Source organism: Diabrotica undecimpunctata, chromosome 7 (genome assembly GCF_040954645.1).
Source record: "Diabrotica undecimpunctata isolate CICGRU chromosome 7, icDiaUnde3, whole genome shotgun sequence".
In the NCBI taxonomy this organism is placed as follows: Eukaryota; Metazoa; Arthropoda; class Insecta; order Coleoptera; family Chrysomelidae; genus Diabrotica; species Diabrotica undecimpunctata.
Window position 1 is genome coordinate 30,657,427 of NC_092809.1, and position 20,333 is coordinate 30,677,759.

At 30.1% G+C, this 20,333-nt stretch overlaps 1 protein-coding gene across 1 annotated transcript; it reads left to right on the forward strand.

Moving 5' to 3' along the window:
* The first annotated feature begins 15,199 nt into the window (after window positions 1-15,199).
* On the forward strand, window positions 15,200-19,308 carry LOC140445140 (uncharacterized). The gene is made up of 2 exons (XM_072536993.1): window positions 15,200-15,750; window positions 16,050-19,308. The coding sequence occupies exon 2, from the start codon at window positions 16,859-16,861 to the stop codon at window positions 19,223-19,225; it is 2,367 nt and encodes a 788-aa protein (XP_072393094.1). The 5' UTR covers window positions 15,200-15,750; window positions 16,050-16,858; the 3' UTR covers window positions 19,226-19,308.
* Window positions 19,309-20,333: the final 1,025 nt, after the last annotated feature.

Consider the following 20,333-nt stretch of genomic DNA (forward strand, 5'->3'; position numbering starts at 1 on the left):
ATGCAAAGCTTACATTTTGTTTAGTACAGGAAATCCAAGGATTTAATAACTTTCCTTCTCCGAAATGTTTGTTGGATATTATCCTACTTATCTGAATTATTTTAATGTTTTTGAACTTTGAAATATTTTTAAACAAACCAATATTTTTCTCGATTTTACATATCATAACAAATCCCCGCCATTTGATCTGCCGAAAACTCTTTGTTAAATTTTAAAAATGACAAAAGTTTTCTAGGATCAAATTATTTCACTATGTTATTAAAATCTACTTATGATATTGACAAATGTCGTGAATGTTAAAATACCCCGTATATTGCCTGTCTTTATACGGGATTGGATATATTTTCGTTTTAAATTTTTCCAAGTATTTTCCCTTAAAAGAAAGTTCATAATTTTTAACCACTTGATTTACTTTATTAACAAAATCTCCATGGTTTCCTAAAATCTTCTCTATTTCCTTCTCCATGTTTTTTCCACAATTTATTTTTCTTTCATCCACCTTTTGTTCACATGTGTTCACTGTCCATAATACTTCTTCACAAAATTCTGGATTCTCGTCCATCAGTGCCATTTTTTCTTCTGTTTTCTTTTTATCCTCTAATTCCCTTTGGTATTCCGAGCACCATGTTTCTATTCCTTTCATTTCTCTGATGATACCTTCTTTTTCTTCCTGCTTCCATTCTGTTTTATCGTCGGTTGCCAACAATTCTTCTGTACCTTCTATTTCCTGTTTTTCTCTGGTCTCCATCTTATTTTCCTGCTTTCTTTTCGAACTCTTCTTCTTTTTCTTCCTTCTCTTTTTCTTTTCTGTTAGATCTTGTTCTTGTACTTTCGGTTTATCCTCTACAGTCATATCGATTTCTTTGCGTTTTTCCTGTGCATTGATCCTTCCAGAATTTGTTTTCCTATCTGTTTGCTTTTCTTCTCCTGTGTTGTCTGGTTCTGCTCTGATTTCCAGTTTATTTTCCTAAAAATTTATGGTGATATCTTTTTTTTTCAATTCATCAATTCCCGCTATCATATCATAATTTAAATCGTCAATCACCACACATTTCATAATATGGAATTTGTTTCCCACTCTTATCTGTACTCCCAAGCCTTCGTTTACTGTCGTCAAATTTTTATTGTTTGCACCCACTAAATCAACCCTAGGAATCTTATACACAAATCTGTCCAAATTTAATTCTTTTACTAGTTTTTTATTGATTAGCGATATCTCCGATCCAGAATCAATCACAATTTTAATCGCTTTATGTTTTATAAATGCATCTAAAAATATTAGATTAGAATTAGAAATTTGTCTGTCGTTTCCTATTGCTACATGATTCATCTCCCTTCTATTTTGTTGTTGGAAGCTCTGGTTATTTCTATCGTCCCTTTGTTCGTTAGTATTCCTATTCGGAGGATTTTGTGCATCTCTATTCCTGTTGTGATTTTCATATGTTCTCTGCTGTGTGTCATTCCTGTTATCGTAATTTTGTTGTCTATTGTAATTATTGTAATTTCTCGGCCTATATTCGTTTGTTGATCTGGGATGTCGGTTTCTCTGGTCATAATTTGATGAATACCTTCTTTCCGGTCCATTATATTGGTCATGTTGTCTTCTATTTCTCATTTCTTTTCTTTTCGCTTCTTTTAATTGAAGGAATTGGCCCAAACTATCAATATCTTGATAGTTTCGCAAAATCACGTGATCTTCCAACGTTTCCTCAAAATGTCTGCTGATCATTTTTACCAGCTGTTCGGTAGAATATTTGTATTCTAGATATTTTGAATTGTTATATATCTGCAAAGCATATCCTTCTTCAGATATTCCCATTTTTTCGTGATATTTTCCATTCTGTAGCTCTTGGTTGATTTCTCTCTGTTTATTTTTCCCCCAGAAATAGTTGAGAAATTTATTTTCAAAATCTGTCCAATTTTCAAACTCATCTTCCTTGCTTTCATACCATAACGCTGCTCCTTCTTTCAAATGGTTTCTAATTGTTTCTTTGCAATCGTCAAAATATCTAATATGTTGTAATTTGGTTTTCAAATTTTTGACAAACGGTACTGGGTGTGTTTTCCGAATATCCCCGCCAAATTGTATTTTCGCCTCGCTTGTTTCATGGATGATAACTTCTTTTCTCTCTACCCCTCTTAGTTCAATTTCTGCCATTTGTTTTTCATTTTGCTTTAATCTTCTTTCTACTTCCTTCCTGTCTTCTTGTAGCGCATTTTCAAATTTTATTTCTAATCCCTCCAAATTATCTTTAATTCTCATTTCTTGTTCTTTCATATTATTTTTAATTTCATTAATCTCTTCTATTTGTTGTATCAGTTCTTTCTTTATCCCCTCAACACATCCTTTAATTTCCTGTTTATAGTTTTCCAGACGCTGCTCTATATTGCTCATTGTTTGTTTTGTTTCCCGTTGGTTTTCTTCCATTGTTTGTTTTGTTTCATCCATTATGTGTTTTGTTTCCAGTTGATTTTTATCCATTTTTTGTGACTGGAGTTGCATTAGTTGTAATATTTTATCTATTCCTGATAGTTCTTTTCTCTCCTCAACTATTGTCACATTTCCTTCATTATCCGATACTTCTTCCAAAATTGTTTCATCTTCTCTGTTATCCTCCTTCCTTTCCTGCATTTTACTTTGTCTCCTTGTGACAGACATGTTGTTACTTTTTGTTATTGTTTTTGTCCCCGCCAAATGTGAAATTTTACAACACTCTATATGTTTCAGAACACGACAATATTTCTCCCCAATTGTATTAAATTTTCACGACAAATATCGAATATGCAATCAGTAAAATTCAAATAATTCAAAATAAATATCAAATGTACGATTGGTAAAGAAAATAAAATCAAATAATTCAATAGCAGTAAATATCCACTAACTACGATCAATCAATAAATCAAATTTATATTCCCTGGAAAAATTGTCAAAATACTTTCAAATTCAAATTCCCTCAATGTTATATGTTTTTATCTCTGGATCACCTGTACTTATTCCAGATCTCTTTCCCTTCCTTCAAATGTAAAGCTGCGATATTTTCAAGCCCCACGTTGGGCGCCAGTTATTGTGATATTTAAAGTCTTGGTGCGCCAAGCAATAATTAGCTAATTAATTTTTTTGATTAATTAAAATTATTTAAATGATATGATTATGACTTTATCACAATTTTTAATTCTTTTATCTCAGGGTTAAATTCGGGCTTCAATATCTATGCTATTACATGTGAAAGGTAAGGTCCAGAGAATACCGGAATAATAAAAAAACACATATGAAAATAATGAAATAATTCACACTCAAACGTTTTCAATAAACAAACCTCATATAAGGATTCTCAAAATTTTGTTCTCCGTACGTGAACAATCAAAATTTATGGTACAAACAATATTAATTGAAATCTCAAAATCCCAAACTATTCTAACTCTCCTAATCAAAATATTTATATCCTTTCTAAATTACGTGTAAAAATTGTGTTATCAATAAAAGGAAAAAAACTGCAGAAAACAAAAATATCTCTCTCTGATGATGAGTGGTCCAAATCCTTGTTCCTTGTAGACTGTATTATCTCCTCTCAACCGCTCCCTATGTAATCAGCAATCTTACACAGATTGTTGCAAGTATATCGTCCTTAATGATCTCCTTCAAAAGCACAAATCATTCAAATTATGATAGCCTTTCTCCTCTAGATAAACTGAATCTCTCGTTGGCCCGAGTGAAAAATGACTCTTGGAATATCTTTTCTTTACGATAAACTGAATCTCTCGTTGGCCTGAACAGTGACTCTTGGAATATAAGTAGAGAAATATGACTTACAATATTTTGCTGCTTCAGCTCCTGTCAGATATACTAACTCCACAAAAACTCACTAACATTCAACACTACTGCTTGCTACATTTCAGGAACCGCCAGAGAACAATCACTGTTCCTCTTACAGACTTGGAAACCGACTGATCCTCTCTTCTCTCTCCTCAATCTCGCTAAACTTTTTCCTACATACTTATCCCACCTTTTTCAATCTCCGCCAATCAAAACTCGTCACAATTCCCCCTTTTTTTCATTTCGATAACAAACAAAATTTTACCTATAATTATAAATTTCCTAAAACTTATTTACAAATAATATTTTTCTATAATTCTTAAAAACTAACAAAAACCTCTTTCTATAATCCCTTCTATTGTCTTTAATCACTGCATTAATGTATTTCAATTGTCTTTTGGATTTCACTTAAAATTATGCGGGTCATTAAAGTATAACAAAGAAATAATTTATGCAAAGCTTACATTTTGTTTAGTACAGGAAATCCAAGGATTTAATAACTTTCCTTCTCCGAAATGTTTGTTGGATATTATCCTACTTATCTGAATTATTTTAATGTTTTTGAACTTTGAAATATTTTTAAACAAACCAATATTTTTCTCGATTTTACATATCATAACAATATATATATATATATATATATATATATATATATATATATATATATATATATATATATATATATATATATATATATATATATATATATATATAGGGTTTTTATAGCGGTTCTCAAAGAATTAGTTTGTAAGCACTTTTTGGAATTATCTTTATTGTATCTATTATGAAACACACATATATATCTAACATAACCAATGTAAAATTTAAAATAAACTATCTTTAAATTAAAATTCTTATGAAACTATTTAAATTATATAGACAATGTAAATTTTAAACAAACTATTTTTAAAATTGAAATTGTTATGACACTAACTAAATTATACCTTTCTGTTAAAAAATTTTGTACCTTTCTGTCACTGAATACCTAAATGAAAATGTTCTCCAAAATAAAGATTTTAATCACCACTCAATGTCTTCGTTCTCAGCCTCGGTTATCCTTGTTTTTGTGAAATTACTTTTTCCAATTATCAGCTTCCACCAATTTAAAATATTTTTCTGCTTAACTGTATTTATATTTATTTTTCTTTTTAATACACCAATCTCCAATCACCAAATATTATATAATTTTAATTTTCAATTGATACTTTCTTCCATTATCCAATTACCATTTTTACATAACATAAATTTTAATCTTCAATAATATTATCTTTATACTGTTTATTAATCTTCATTGAAGTTATTATATTGAACATCTGGACCTTCTGACTGACTATCTTGAACTTATTGAACAACTGACTTCACTAACTAAATGTGTCTGTCTTCTAACTAACTTTCTTACTAACTGACTGCCATCTGACTGAACTTTGAATACAAATCACCGGGTATTTATATCTTTTTCCATGTTCCAGAATCATCTGGCAAGAAATCCTATTCGAATCGTTCTATATGATTGTTCTCGAAAAAGTATATGTTCTGGTTATGTCCATTTCACAAACATAACCATATTCGAGAACGTTCTACCGTAAACAAAGGTTAAATTCTGTATTCTAGAGAATTCTTTACTATTCTATCGAGAATTTTATCGACATTTAGGCTTTTCAGATCAGAATATAAACTTAAATCAGTAACTTAAACACTCTAATTTAATAAACTACACATTTTAAACAACATATAACCCTACTTTATATTCGTAGTAATTATTTAAAATGTCATTTAAGTGTATAGTTGATTGCCTATGCACATGGCTCACTTAAATATATTTACAATATTATAATTATTAAAATAAAACTTTTTACATTTATTATATGCTAATTTCTTAAGAATACCCTCATATAAATAATTTTTATAACATTCTCTAGTATATAACTTATAAATTAATTTTTTAAACACTATTTTTCCTCCTCCTACGTCTAATATCATTTCAATATATATATATATATATATATATATATATATATATATATATATATATATATATATAGATATATATATACATATATATATATATATATATATATATATATATATATATACATATATATATATATATATATATATATATATATATATATATATATATATATATATATATATATATATAGCAGTCAATAAGACAGGGTCTGATTGACTGCCATATCTAGTGTAAGCTATAGATTGTGTTTTAAGATTCCCTTAATAACATAAAATTATTATTATATTACCATAAGACGGTATATATGTTACTCGGTAACATGAAAATGTATTAGAATTTAAAGATATATAATATAAGGTATTCACATAAAGAGTAGAAGGTTTTCCATAGGTTTTATTTTTATGTATAAAGTTAAAGTTTTATGTTTTAAGTTAAAAATAACCAGTATGTATATTGCTCTATAAATTACTTATATAAAAACAAAAAGATAATTCCTTTGCTTTTTGTGACGCCCTCAAAACTCTTTTGTCTCTTTTGTATTCAAGGATACGCCAGTTTTTTCTAAATAGCTAGTAAAAGAAAAAGTTGATGGCATACTATTCAAAGAGCTGTTTCATTAAACCCGCTCTAGGTCCGTCCGTAAAGTAGAGCACTTTTCAAAAATGTTTTTAGGTTGGAATCTTTATGTGGTTCATTTATCACTTTTCGTGATGTCCTACATTTTCGAATAGTTTTACCGGTTCAGATGCTTGAAGGGATATAGCCAGGAATAGATTACAACTAATCGTTTTTACTTACACAAATTTATGAGAACATGGGATTAAATTTAAGAAAAATTAACTGATCTAAATAAATACTATATACACAAGATGACGATAGAAAAAAAACATATAAAAACAGAAAGTAATAATAGACGTAAAGCCAATCGCGTGCTGAATTTGTAAATACCTATATAACTGTATTTTTTTAATTTTAATTAACCTCTTCAATTACTAAGCTCGTTACCAAGATAATCATTTTGTGTAGTGTGTATGTTAAGTAAATACCTTGTTACTAAGTAATCTGGCTTTATTGTGTTTATAAAGAGTCGATTATTATATTCAACTAACTGCGATACTGCGGGCTAGTGTCGATCCGACAAATACGAGATTTAATAAATGAATAATCTCATATCCTTCTTGTTCTAACTCACAACATTTATTTCTACACTCAATAAGTTAACGCCCTTAGCATTGCGCTACCTAACTTCTCCTATATATGAAAAATTAGATAAGTAATCCCTAAAGTAATTAGGTAAGTTAATTTTCCTAACATGATAAAATTACCACGTCAAATTCCTATTTTTTTAAAAATTGAGCAGAAACTAGTGTCCAGTAGCTACCACGTCATACTTTTGTAAGATCATTGAATATATTATTATGCTTGAACTTAGTTACATTAGAAATTTTTCAATTTGTAACTTAGCTGAGCCACCACCGTGCTTCAGAAGGCATGTAAAGCCGTCAGTACCCGTTAGTCGTTAACACTAAAACCTGGGCCAAAAAATTACATATTATATAGAAGATGTACAATACGCCAATTGGCTACAGTACTACAGCAAGGTAATGTCACCAAATACCTGCCGAAAAAAATATCCTTTTTTGTAAAGATGGTTTGAATTGTGGAATAAAATATTGAAGAAACGCAACATCTTCTGCATTTTACTTAGTTAAATGCCCTATTGTTGCTAACATGTTCAATGTTTTCTTTAAGAATGCTCCAATTGAGGTACGTTCTAAAATTCCCAGTCATCAAAATAGTACTTTAAGGAAACCGCCTTATAATGAAAATGACAATTTTTTACAATTATGTCCTTACACTCCAAATGAGCTGAGTGAATGAATTATTGATAGGAAAATTGAAATCTTTTATTAAAAAAAGTAATTTCATTCATATTATCACCTTTAACATTTCTAATAAACTTGTCTTTTTGCAATGGTATTTTCCCGGATTATCTAAAGGTGGGAAAAGTCATTTCTGTACATAAGAAAGGTGATCCAAAGAATATTAGTAATTATCGCCCAATAACTGTCCCTTCAGTGTTTTCAAAAATATTCGAATACTGTTATCTTAACAGATTAAACTCTTATTTATTGGAGAAAGGTATTGTTAGTAAATATCAGCATGGCTTTCAGGCAGGTAAGTCTACAAATACAGCAGTTCATTCATTTTATGAGACTTTAACTAACTATATTGATGCGGATGAATGCCCTGTCGGGATTTTTTGTGATCTCAGTAGGGCATTTGACTGTGTCGATCATACGTTACTCATTAATAAGTTAGAAAATATTGGAATAAAAGATCTCTCTCTAAAATGGATAGAATCCTACCTATCAGAACGTCGTCAGTATGTCTCCTTAACAGATGTATTCCAACAATCAGTAAATATTTGCAAATCAGATTACATTTACATTCATATGGATGTTCCACAAGGTTCTGTAATTGGCCCAATATTATTTCTTATTTACTTAAATGATATTGTCTCAATAAATTCTGCTGTACAGTTTACACTTTATGCAGATGATACTTCAATACTTATATCAGATAAATCACATACATCTCTTGAAAATAAATGTAATGAACTTTTGTGTGATCTTAGTAATTGGTTTTCCTCGAATTACTTACATCTTAATGCGGATAAAACGCATGCTATTCATTTCCACAATAGACAGAAACATCTGTTAGATATCGAACTATCAATATATTCTAAACAAATTGAAAAAGTTCATTGCCTAAAGTTTTTGGGTTTGTATGTTGATGAATGTCTCAATTGGAAAAGGCAATGTGATGATATTATTTCCAAAATAAACTCATCATGCTACCTACTTCGAAACCTCAAAGATATACTTAGTGAAAAACAGCTAATTATGCTGTATTATGCTCAGGTGAAGTCTCGTTTGCGCTATGGCCATAGTATTTTGGGACAGGTCTTGTAAATTCGGTGAAGCCTTTCTGTCTCAAAAGAGAATAGTCCGTTGTATTGCTGGTATTTCTCGAATCACTAGCTGTAAGAGTTATTTTACTAGATATAAACTTTTAACTGTGCGGTGTTTATATATTTTTGAAGTTTGTGTTTTTATTCATTCAAATCTTGAGAAATTTAAAACTAATAGTCAAATTCACAATATAAATATAAGGCAGAATCAAAAATTACATGTGCCTTTTTCTAAAGGAAATATGCATTTTTACTCACCTGCAATAATAGGTCAAAGAATATATAATAAGTTACCCGAGCCAATAAAAAAATGTAAGAATATGAAAATATTTAAATTAACTTTAAAAGATTTTTTATTGCAGAATACGTTGTATTCTGTTGATGAATATTTTAGTAGTTGAAATTATTTTAAGTATATACTAGTAATTTTACATTTTCTATTTGTGTTTGTCTTGTAATGTTAGGTTTAGCGTAATTTTAGATTTACATTTATATTTACTTATTTTGTTTTCTAAACTGTGACTAATCCTATACAAATTGTATTTGTCAAAAAGGAAATAAAGTATTATTATTATTATTATTATAGATGCAGAATGTTGCCAAATTGTCTTTATAGAGTCATATTATACCTGATGGTGTCGGTGATATGGCAGTTACTATAGCCCAAAACATTTGGAACAGATTATAAGAAATCGCGAAAGTAAAAATCCGAAGATTTCTATCGACAAAACCAAAATTCAGATTTTTGCTTTAATCTGTGCCTTATAAGAATTGCAATGCAATACAAATGGTGCTAAAAGATGTAACTCTTAAATATATAAGAGTTATCATTTACATAGTTAATGCAAAGTTAATTTTCTCAGCAAATTCTAAAAACGTAGCCATATTTTTGTATTAAAAACATACGCAATATAGTGTTAAAAAATGCGATTGACAGAATCGACATGAGATATTACAATACACTGAATATCTAGAGTTCTTCTTCTTCTTTTTGTGTCAACATGATAATAAACTTATTTTAACCTTCAATTGCGGCTTATTCTCATTAAATTAGTAATTACTTTAAAATCCTACAAGAAAATAGCTTCTTCTTCTTTTTATGTAGACATGACTCTGTCTGTTTTTCACTGTCCCTTTAGAAAGTTGTCGTTCCGTCATTTTCGGAGTCTTCCTACTGATCGTGTTCCTTTTGGAGAACCGTCTCTTGCCGTATTTACCATTCTATTTGCTGCCATTTAGCTTATATGATCCTTCCATTCTACTCTTGTATTTTTTACCCAGTCATTGATATTCTCCATCTTGCATCTCCGTCTTATATCTGTACTTCTAGTTTTGTCCCATAGTGTCTTACCATAAATTTTTCTAAGAGTTTGTACTTCTACTGTTTCTAGCATTATTTTTGTCCTCTCTACGTCAGGTCGTGTTTCTGTGTCGCATATATCATTATTGGTCTGATGATTATTTTGTAAATTCTGCCTTTCAATTCATTTTCAATATTTTATTATATTTCTTTATATTGTTTCATTTAGGCAACCTGCGGCTCTGTTTGCTCTATTCACTTGATCTTACATTTCTGTTTCGAGCTTCTCGTAGCTAGATAATGAGATGCCTAGATATTTACACTCGTTGTATTACCTGACCCTTTAGCTCTAATTTATATCTATTTGCTCTTATAACCATGGATTTTGTCTTTTTTTGGGAAAGCTTACATGTTAAATAATCTGTCGGTTATAATAAATTGGTGCACAATTCGTTGATAATCCTGTTCACTTTGAGAGGTTCTTATTGTGTCGTCCACATAAGATTATTTTAAGTTATTTTTTTTTAGTTTATACTTTTTTATTATTTCATCAATGAACAGGTTGAAGAATAGAAGACTCAGAGAATCCCAATGTCTTACTCTATTACCAGATTCAATTGGGTCAGTTAGTTCTTCGTCTACTTTTACTTTTATTGCGTTGTTCTGGCAGATATTTTTAATAGTTTTCATTATTCGTAGAGGTATATCTCTTGCGTATAATAAGCGGTTATTATTCTTCTATTTAAACATGTTAAATTCCTACGAAACATAAATTTGCCAGTCTGTTGTATTCTAATGATTTCTCTTGCACTTGCCTCAATATAAATATAGCATTGTTGCATGATCTTCCCGACCTAAAACCTTGTTGTTCTTCTGCTAGTGTTATAATTTCATTCAATTTATTTGTTATCACTTTGGTTGTTAATTTTAGTGTTAAGTTTAATAAACTAATTTCTCTGTAATTATCCGAGTCCGATTTATCGTCTTTTTTAAAGAGATTCTTGTGGTATTCTATTTTGTTCTATTATTTTTTTATTGCTAAGGTGTCGCATTATACCGATTTCTATTTGAAAAAATTAACGATTACGTCACTATACCTACACCGGTGACATCATCCCTACTCCATGTACGTTATAACATGGCTATTTTATAACAAAGGTCGACCTGTTTCGGGATTTCCCGATGATAATATTCCATAATTTAGCCGTTCACTGTATACTTGCTATCGTCTCATTTTTATTTTCGTTTCTTGTTACTGGGTTTATCTGTTTTCTTTTTTAGTTAAGAAAGGAAACGTTTCGTTAAAAACCACTCTATATTATACTTTATGTCGTAATCTTATTTTGGGGGAGAAGATTAAATTCGTATGGAACTATTTGGTTCAATTAGACAGAAATTGTGAATTGTTGGAGTAGTTTACTTCTATATATATATTGTAAAAGTTCGATGCCAATTATTTAATAATATAATTACCCCCCCCCCCCCATACGGTACTCGTTAAGCAATATAATGTGTATTGAGTTTCTTATTTAAAAAAAATGATCTAGTTTGTATTTTAATGGTTCTACAACTAAAAAGCAGCAAAATTATATATTTTTAAAATTTAAACGGAAAATTAGAGGAACATTTTAGTAATTAATAGAGGAGAAGCAATTATTTCTCACAGAATCTAGCAGCGAGACTTAATTGGTCATTATACGGTTAGAACTCGCTTTCGAAATGTGCAAGCTTTGATGACAGGAAAACGGTTTTGGACGTAATTTTAACTGTCTGCATTTTTGAGAAATTTGCTATTTGGAGATTCAAGCATAACAAAAACACTGTTTTCATAATCTATCTGAGTAAATCTCGGATAGTGAATTTTTCCTAAGACTTACGTTTTGTATTTAAAATTATTTTTTGAGTACTGTTTCTCAGAAAAAAAAGGAATATCTTATCTTCCTATTATTAGGAAGATAAGAGGTGTGATCGAATCCGAGGAAAAACAAGTGGATGTTTTTAAAAATGACCTTGAAGAAAACAAATTTAGAATAAAAATTTTTACTAAAAGCAATACAATGGAGAAATGTACACCCTGAGAGATATTTTTACGATCTTTATAAACATTTGCTGCGAAGCTTATATGCTGGCGTTGTATCAATTTTTCTCTTTAGTAAAATGCTGAGGCGTTCGTCACGAAATTAGCGACAAGAAATAGTTGGGAAAGTCCATTTATCGGACACGAAGAGTCCAATCAGTCTGAGGTAAACTTTTTTAATTTTATTAAAATCTATATCCAGGATAATAACTAACGGCGGTTTTATATACATAAGTACTTTTGAATGTACAAAAATTATTAAAATGAATAAATAGATTTTCCTAATCAATGATTATAAAAAAAATCGTAAAATAAAAAAAAATAATAAAAATCCGTAATAAAATTTCTTTATACAATTTTAATTTTGTTTGCATTCTGGTCTTGGTTTGGAATGTTTAGCCAAGTAATTAAACATAAATATTAGTATTCATTCAGACTTGTACAGAGAGGATACTTTTCAAGCTCAAATCACACTAATTTTATTCTAAAAAGAACAGAGTTTTTTTTTAATTTTTTTTTGTTTAATTTAACGTGCTTGTGACAGCTTCGGCCATTAGCACGAGGCACCGTGGATACAATTATATATAAGGTACAATTACATATTATAATATACTATAGTTATATATTATTTAGTAAGTTTTCTAGCTTCAGGAACTGGATAGCTGTGATGACTTGACTCTGGTTCGATAATATATCTGTGATGTCGCTCTTCATGCCCAGTTCTTGGCGTCGTTTATTGTAATGAGGCGTTCTACACAAGGATGTGTAGAACGCTTACTGGGGATTCGCAATAGTGACAGATTGGCTTAGGTGTAGATTTCATTAGGTGACCATGTGTAAATCTGGTGTGACCGATACGTAATCTTCTAGCAACAACCATCTCATTTCTAGTTATACCAGGGATAATGAACTGCTCAATCGTCTGATCTATTTGTAGTGGATTGTTTCCAATGATTCTGCCAGTAATTTTGTACGAGTTTCTTTATACCAGTTTTTAGGTCACTGGCAATTTTTATATTATGTGGTGTACAATTGGATACAGCAGCTTCTTTGGCAAAGCGATCAGCGTTGTCGTTATCCATAATACCGATGTGGGAGGGAATCCATATGATAGTGATATGGATGTCGTGGATGATAAGATTTTGGTAAGTGTCATGGATTTTTTCTACAAGAGGGTGATTAGTAAATAGATTACTGATGGACTGGATAGCGGCAAGGGAGTCTGTACAGATGGCAATATGTTGATTGGGTGCTGTACAGAGTTTGAAGGCTTGGTAAATAGCATACAGTTCACCAGTGTGAACGCTGCATGTGGCAGGTATTTGACATGAACTAACGACTGTTTCCATAGTGGTAACCACATAACCAACCCCCTTTTAGCTTTTTGATGCGTCAGTGTAGAGTACCCGATCGAATTTCTTAAAATTAAGAATTTCTAGTAAGGATTTCTTAATCAAATCCTGGTTGGTTTCTGCCTTACTAAACTTTGTAAGTGACACATTAAATTTCGGTAAAGTTTTGGTCCAAGGAGAATTCTGCGGGATCGGGAGAGGGTTAGTTAGGGATAAATTTATATGTGGTATTAAAGTTGGAAGTAGGAGGGCGATAGTGTGTATGCGTGGAGCAGGAGGGTGGGTACTAGTATAGTTGGGTAATGTCAACTGTATGTGTACTGGATTAGAAAGGTTAGCTGAAGTAGAGGCAGCATAAGAAAGGAGGAGATATTGGCGCCTAAGCCAAAGAGGGGGTTCGTTGGCTTCGCGCTAGAGGCTCTCAGCTGGACTGCTACGAAAAGCTCCTAAACAGAGGCGGATAGCAGTATTATGCACTGAATTAAGGGTTTGTAAGGATGTTTTGGATGCTGACATATATATAAAGCTGTCGTAATCGAGTTTAGATTTATAAAACAGAGTTTAATTAATAGTAAATAATAAAAACAAATCTGAAGTATCAACACCGCAACTATCGAATAAGTGTCACCAATTTATGCCAAAATATCACCTTCGTTTGATCGCAGTTAGAGTGTGATTCGGAGAAGTTATTTCATTAAAATGCTTTATAATCCACTTATACAAATTAAATGAAACAAGTAATAGTGCATTTCTTTAAGTTTACATTAACCCAAATCATGAATGTGTTGCTTGTGTGAGTCCATTTCAAAAGGTAAAAGAAATAATAAGTTAGACTTACTCACAATCAATTTAATTTAACTAATCGGACGACCGGTTTCGCTTTCTATAATATGCAAAGCATCTTCAGGTCACGATACAAAGTTAAAATGCTGAAAATAATAATCCCATATTAGGGTGTTGTCTAATAAAGATAAAAACAAAGATAACAACATAGGTAGGTGATATAAATTATATAAATTACAGTAATTATGCCAATATTACATGTCTGTGGTTTTATAAATGAATAAAAGTTTAAGCAGACAAGGTACGACCCACAAATTGGTAACATAGTCTATTAAACTGTAATGAATTAATAAATAAACCAATATTACTTACATGCCGGTACTCTATTAGTTGATGGTTGAAAGAACATGGTACAAACTATCTTGGATTGTAGATTGGAGAGCTCAGGTCAACTATTGTAATTATTTAACCATAAACGGGGAAGTTCTTGAGGAGACAGATTGTATGATCTTGAATGGATGTACAGATTGTGTGGGTGTGCAATAGTATAATCTTGTAGTTATCCAAATATTTTTGATAAAGTTGTTGCAATATCTGGCATATTATTGTAAAGTCAAAAAATTTTTTATGTTAAAATTAAATTAAGACACAATTACACACACAGAAACACACAGAAGACACTTAAAAAACCGGGGGACGAAACAGACATTTAATTTAAAAGGAGTGGATTTCAAAAGAACTACATTTCTTAATAGGAGACAATGAGTTTTTTTATATGCTGTATATCAGATTTTAGAGGTAAACTTGACAAATGTAGGTTAAAGTGTGACAGTTCTTCTTCTATTTTAAATGCTGTAAATTAAGTTATCCAGTTTATGAAATAAGCTGATATTAATAAAATCTAAAATTATTTAATTTTAGATATTAAAGTTATTTGATGTGTTAATATTGGCATACTTTAACAAACTTTAAATAATTGATTTCAATGTAACAATATAAATAATTGTAATACTTATTCTATGATAACAAACTCAGCTTAGTCAAAGTTACAGAACAAACTTAAGTGATTATTTGTTAATTAAATTAAATATGTACATTTGTAATGAAAATGTATAATGTATAACAAAATTACAAACTTTCTTTGAAATAATTGTTGGTGTGAGTCAACTGTCATGGTGTGTATAAGTATTTTTAAATATTTATTCCAATTCTGATATATTAATATGGAACTTAAATAATAAGTAAATAAACCATTGTTGATAAAATTATTGATAGATTAAAGAAAATTAAAGAAATTGACTGAATAATTAAGTATTCAAGAATTAGTTGGTAATTTTTAATATCTGACAGTTGGGACCGGAAATTGGTTATATCAACAGGTAAAAGGTTCTCTATTTAAACCGGTGTAAAGTAAAATTATTCTTATTTCAATTTATCTAATACCATGAAGAAGTATCTTCACACCGACCCGAACAATGGTGAGCTTGTACAATAATTTCTGTGACACTTTAACAATTTTAAATTATAGTTAAAATATAATATTTCTATTTGAAAATGTAGATTAGCTACTTATTAGGATTAACAAAATTATATTTAATTAATACTGCTAGTCTGAACGACTTTACCATGTTGTGTTGGGGACAATCAAACCACGTGTTAATTTGAAATTAAATATTTTGTAAAATGAGTGTATGTCGCAACCGGATGGGGTGTAATAATAATTTTGGATTAAATAAGTTGAGGCACCATACCAGTTCAATACTGATGTTTTATATAGTTTTAGGAAAATGTAGTTTATAGTAACATGTTAATGAATCCAGTGAACAAAAACTTAATCCATGGGGACCATACCTTAAACTTTATGTAGAAATTCAAATAATCTGAGGAGTATATCAAATATATTTGAATGTATATGGGATACTGGAATAAAAAGTTTGACCATGATGTTGAAGTTAATTCCAGGAAATGTGCATGAAGATAATGGATATTGTATGGAAAACCTCATATAAAAGAAGATATTGGGTAATCAATTATATAAGTATATGGATTTTGGTGTGGAAAGCAGAAATGGAGTGAGATCAGGTAAAATTATTTATATTAAGTTTATATCAATACTGAGTATACTGGTGTGTACTCTAGTTCTAACTGTGCATTTAAAGTTTCAGCTGTGTGATTTTTTAGAGATTTTAATATTTCTAAATGTTCCAAGTTATTGAGTAATGAGCCTTTGTTACAAGTATGGAGGATTGTGAAATCTGTTTGTGGATCAAAGCTGTGGTTTTTATGTCGGATATGTTGGGAGAAGTGTGATTGACCCGATGTTGGACGTTCTATATATCTAAGATGTTCTCTTAGTCTAATATTGAAGGATCTGAAGGTTCTACCAATATAGCATGCATTGCAGGTATGGCAGCTCAACTTATACACTCCGCTATACTCAAGTGAGTAGGAAAGAAATTGGGAAGATCCATCATCAGAGACGAGATCAGGAAAATATACCAAACAATTTACACCATAGATTTACAACTGAAGGCGACATATGACAATTTACACATAAAATTGACCCCACAGGAATTCGATGAGTGGATGTGCAATCTGCATGGTACATTGGATTACCTTAGGAGGAGACAGTACAGAAAATCAAGTACAAAAATCAATAATTTAAAGTACAAAACTAACCAATACAATAATAATAGAATTTTAAGTACACAAACTAATAATGACCTAACATCAAATAATCTTAATCACAATTCTTCACATATACCTAGCTCTTATAATAATTCTATAGAGGTTTCAAATCTTTCAGAACAAATAATGAATAATTTTTCTTCTTCCTTTTCTACTTCTAGTCTGAACGAGTCAACCAATCATACCCCTAGTCCAAATACATCTTTTTCTTCTGACCCAGGCGATTACTCAACAACCTCTGCACAACACTCCTTTTATACACCATTCATTAACTACTCAACAACTGTGTTTTCAACCAATGAGACCAACTTGCTCCAAAAGGGATTTAAATTTAACCCCCCCCTAGATTCTAGAAAACAACACCTAAAAAATCTAGAGTTACTTGGAGCAGAATGTGAAAGTATCTTAACATCAGTCCCAAATGACCACACAGAAGAAATCAGGGATAAACTAAAGGTTTTATTTAGAAAAGATATGGTAAAATCAAACAATACTCATAACCACAGAGCTGCTTTCAGATCTAATAACAACTTCAAACATGTCATAAAATCCATTAATCAAAAAATAACAGAGAATAATCTAACAATAACAAAAGCAGATAAAGGTAATACAGTAGTTGTCTTGAATACCTCTGATTACAATAAAAAAGTATTGAAATTCATTGATGACAATAAGTTCATAACTAAAGCAGTCAATATTAAATCTTTTACCAATAAAGTTAAAACCTTAATCAATGACAGTAATGAAGTACTAGATGCTATCACCAAAAAGAAACTTTCACCTAACAAATCAATTATTCCTCGATTATATGGACTATTGAAAATACATAAAACAAACATTTTCGAAGACATCCCAATTAGACCGGTTGTATCTTTTTCGAACTCTCCAACATTTGCCTTAGCAACATATTTAAATCAATTCCTTAAAACATTATACAATAATAAATTTGAATATGTAGTTAATAATAATCTAAGTTTAGCCAATAAATTAACTTCATTAAAGTTTTCCACAGGTGACATACTGATATCCTTAGATATCACTAATCTATTTACAAATATCCCAACACAAGAAGTCATTAGTATAATTACTATGGACTTGTGGAATAACAATTACCCTCCTAATCAAATAATTGAATATGCAGAGCTTTTGAATATTTGCCTGAGCCAGAATTTTTTCAATTTCAATAACGAGACATTTGTGCAACCAGATGGACTAGCAATGGGTTCCCCTCTATCCCCAATTCTCGCAGATATCTTTTTGAATGATCTTGAATCTAACAAAATAATGAATAACAATCCTTTTTCTAATTACATCAAGTTCTATTCGAGATACGTAGATGACACATTTATTGTATGGGGTGGTTCTCTTGATAATCTACATTCTTTCTTAGATTACCTTAATCAATTACACCACACCATAAAATTTACACTGGAGATTCAAGATGACTCAAATAGCTTAAATTTCTTAGATTTAACATTAACATTAAATAATAGCACGATTATCCTTGATATTTATAGAAAGCCAACTCATACTGGTACAGTTATACCAGCTGACTCACACCATCCTATTCAACACAAAATGGCAGCATTCTACAGTTACATTAATCGTTTAATATCGTTACCATTAACTTTAACATCATTCAATAAAGAATTAAAAATTATTCAACAAATAGCTTTAAATAATGGTTATTCAATTAATCTAGTGAATAAAATTTTACATAAAAAGACTAATAGAATGTTAGAACACCAAGTATATACACAACATTCTAATGAAATGGTGGAACAAAAACCTTACAGATCTTTAACATACATAGGTGATCTTTCTTATAAGATAGCTAAAGTCTTTGATGACTACATAAACATCTCTTTTAAAACTGCCTCTAATTTAGGATTGACTTTCTTAAATAACAAAGATAAACGTAACTCACTTGAGTATAGCGGAGTGTATAAGTTGAGCTGCCATACCTGCAATGCATGCTATATTGGTAGAACCTTCAGATCCTTCAATATTAGACTAAGAGAACATCTTAGATATATAGAACGTCCAACATCGGGTCAATCACACTTCTCCCAACATATCCGACATAAAAACCACAGCTTTGATCCACAAACAGATTTCACAATCCTCCATACTTGTAACAAAGGCTCATTACTCAATAACTTGGAACATTTAGAAATATTAAAATCTCTAAAAAATCACACAGCTGAAACTTTAAATGCACAGTTAGAACTAGAGTACACACCAGTATACTCAGTATTGATATAAACTTAATATAAATAATTTTACCTGATCTCACTCCATTTCTGCTTTCCACACCAAAATCCATATACTTATATAATTGATTACCCAATATCTTCTTTTATATGAGGTTTTCCATACAATATCCATTATCTTCATGCACATTTCCTGGAATTAACTTCAACATCATGGTCAAACTTTTTATTCCAGTATCCCATATACATTCAAATATATTTGATATACTCCTCAGATTATTTGAATTTCTACATAAAGTTTAAGGTATGGTCCCCATGGATTAAGTTTTTGTTCACTGGATTCATTAACATGTTACTATAAACTACATTTTCCTAAAACTATATAAAACATCAGTATTGAACTGGTATGGTGCCTCAACTTATTTAATCCAAAATTATTATTACACCCCATCCGGTTGCGACATACACTCATTTTACAAAATATTTAATTTCAAATTAACACGTGGTTTGATTGTCCCCAACACAACATGGTAAAGTCGTTCAGACTAGCAGTATTAATTAAATATAATTTTGTTAATCCTAATAAGTAGCTAATCTACATTTTCAAATAGAAATATTATATTTTAACTATAATTTAAAATTGTTAAAGTGTCACAGAAATTATTGTACAAGCTCACCATTGTTCGGGTCGGTGTGAAGATACTTCTTCATGGTATTAGATAAATTGAAATAAGAATAATTTTACTTTACACCGGTTTAAATAGAGAACCTTTTACCTGTTGATATAACCAATTTCCGGTCCCAACTGTCAGATATTAAAAATTACCAACTAATTCTTGAATACTTAATTATTCAGTCAATTTCTTTAATTTTCTTTAATCTATCAATAATTTTATCAACAATGGTTTATTTACTTATTATTTAAGTTCCATATTAATATATCAGAATTGGAATAAATATTTAAAAATACTTATACACACCATGACAGTTGACTCACACCAACAATTATTTCAAAGAAAGTTTGTAATTTTGTTATACATTATACATTTTCATTACAAATGTACATATTTAATTTAATTAACAAATAATCACTTAAGTTTGTTCTGTAACTTTGACTAAGCTGAGTTTGTTATCATAGAATAAGTATTACAATTATTTAT

Excerpts from the sequence above, each read along its gene's own strand:
- LOC140445140 (XM_072536993.1), top strand. The coding sequence starts at position 16,859 with ATGTGCAATCTGCATGGTACATTGGATTACCTTAGGAGGAGACAGTAC.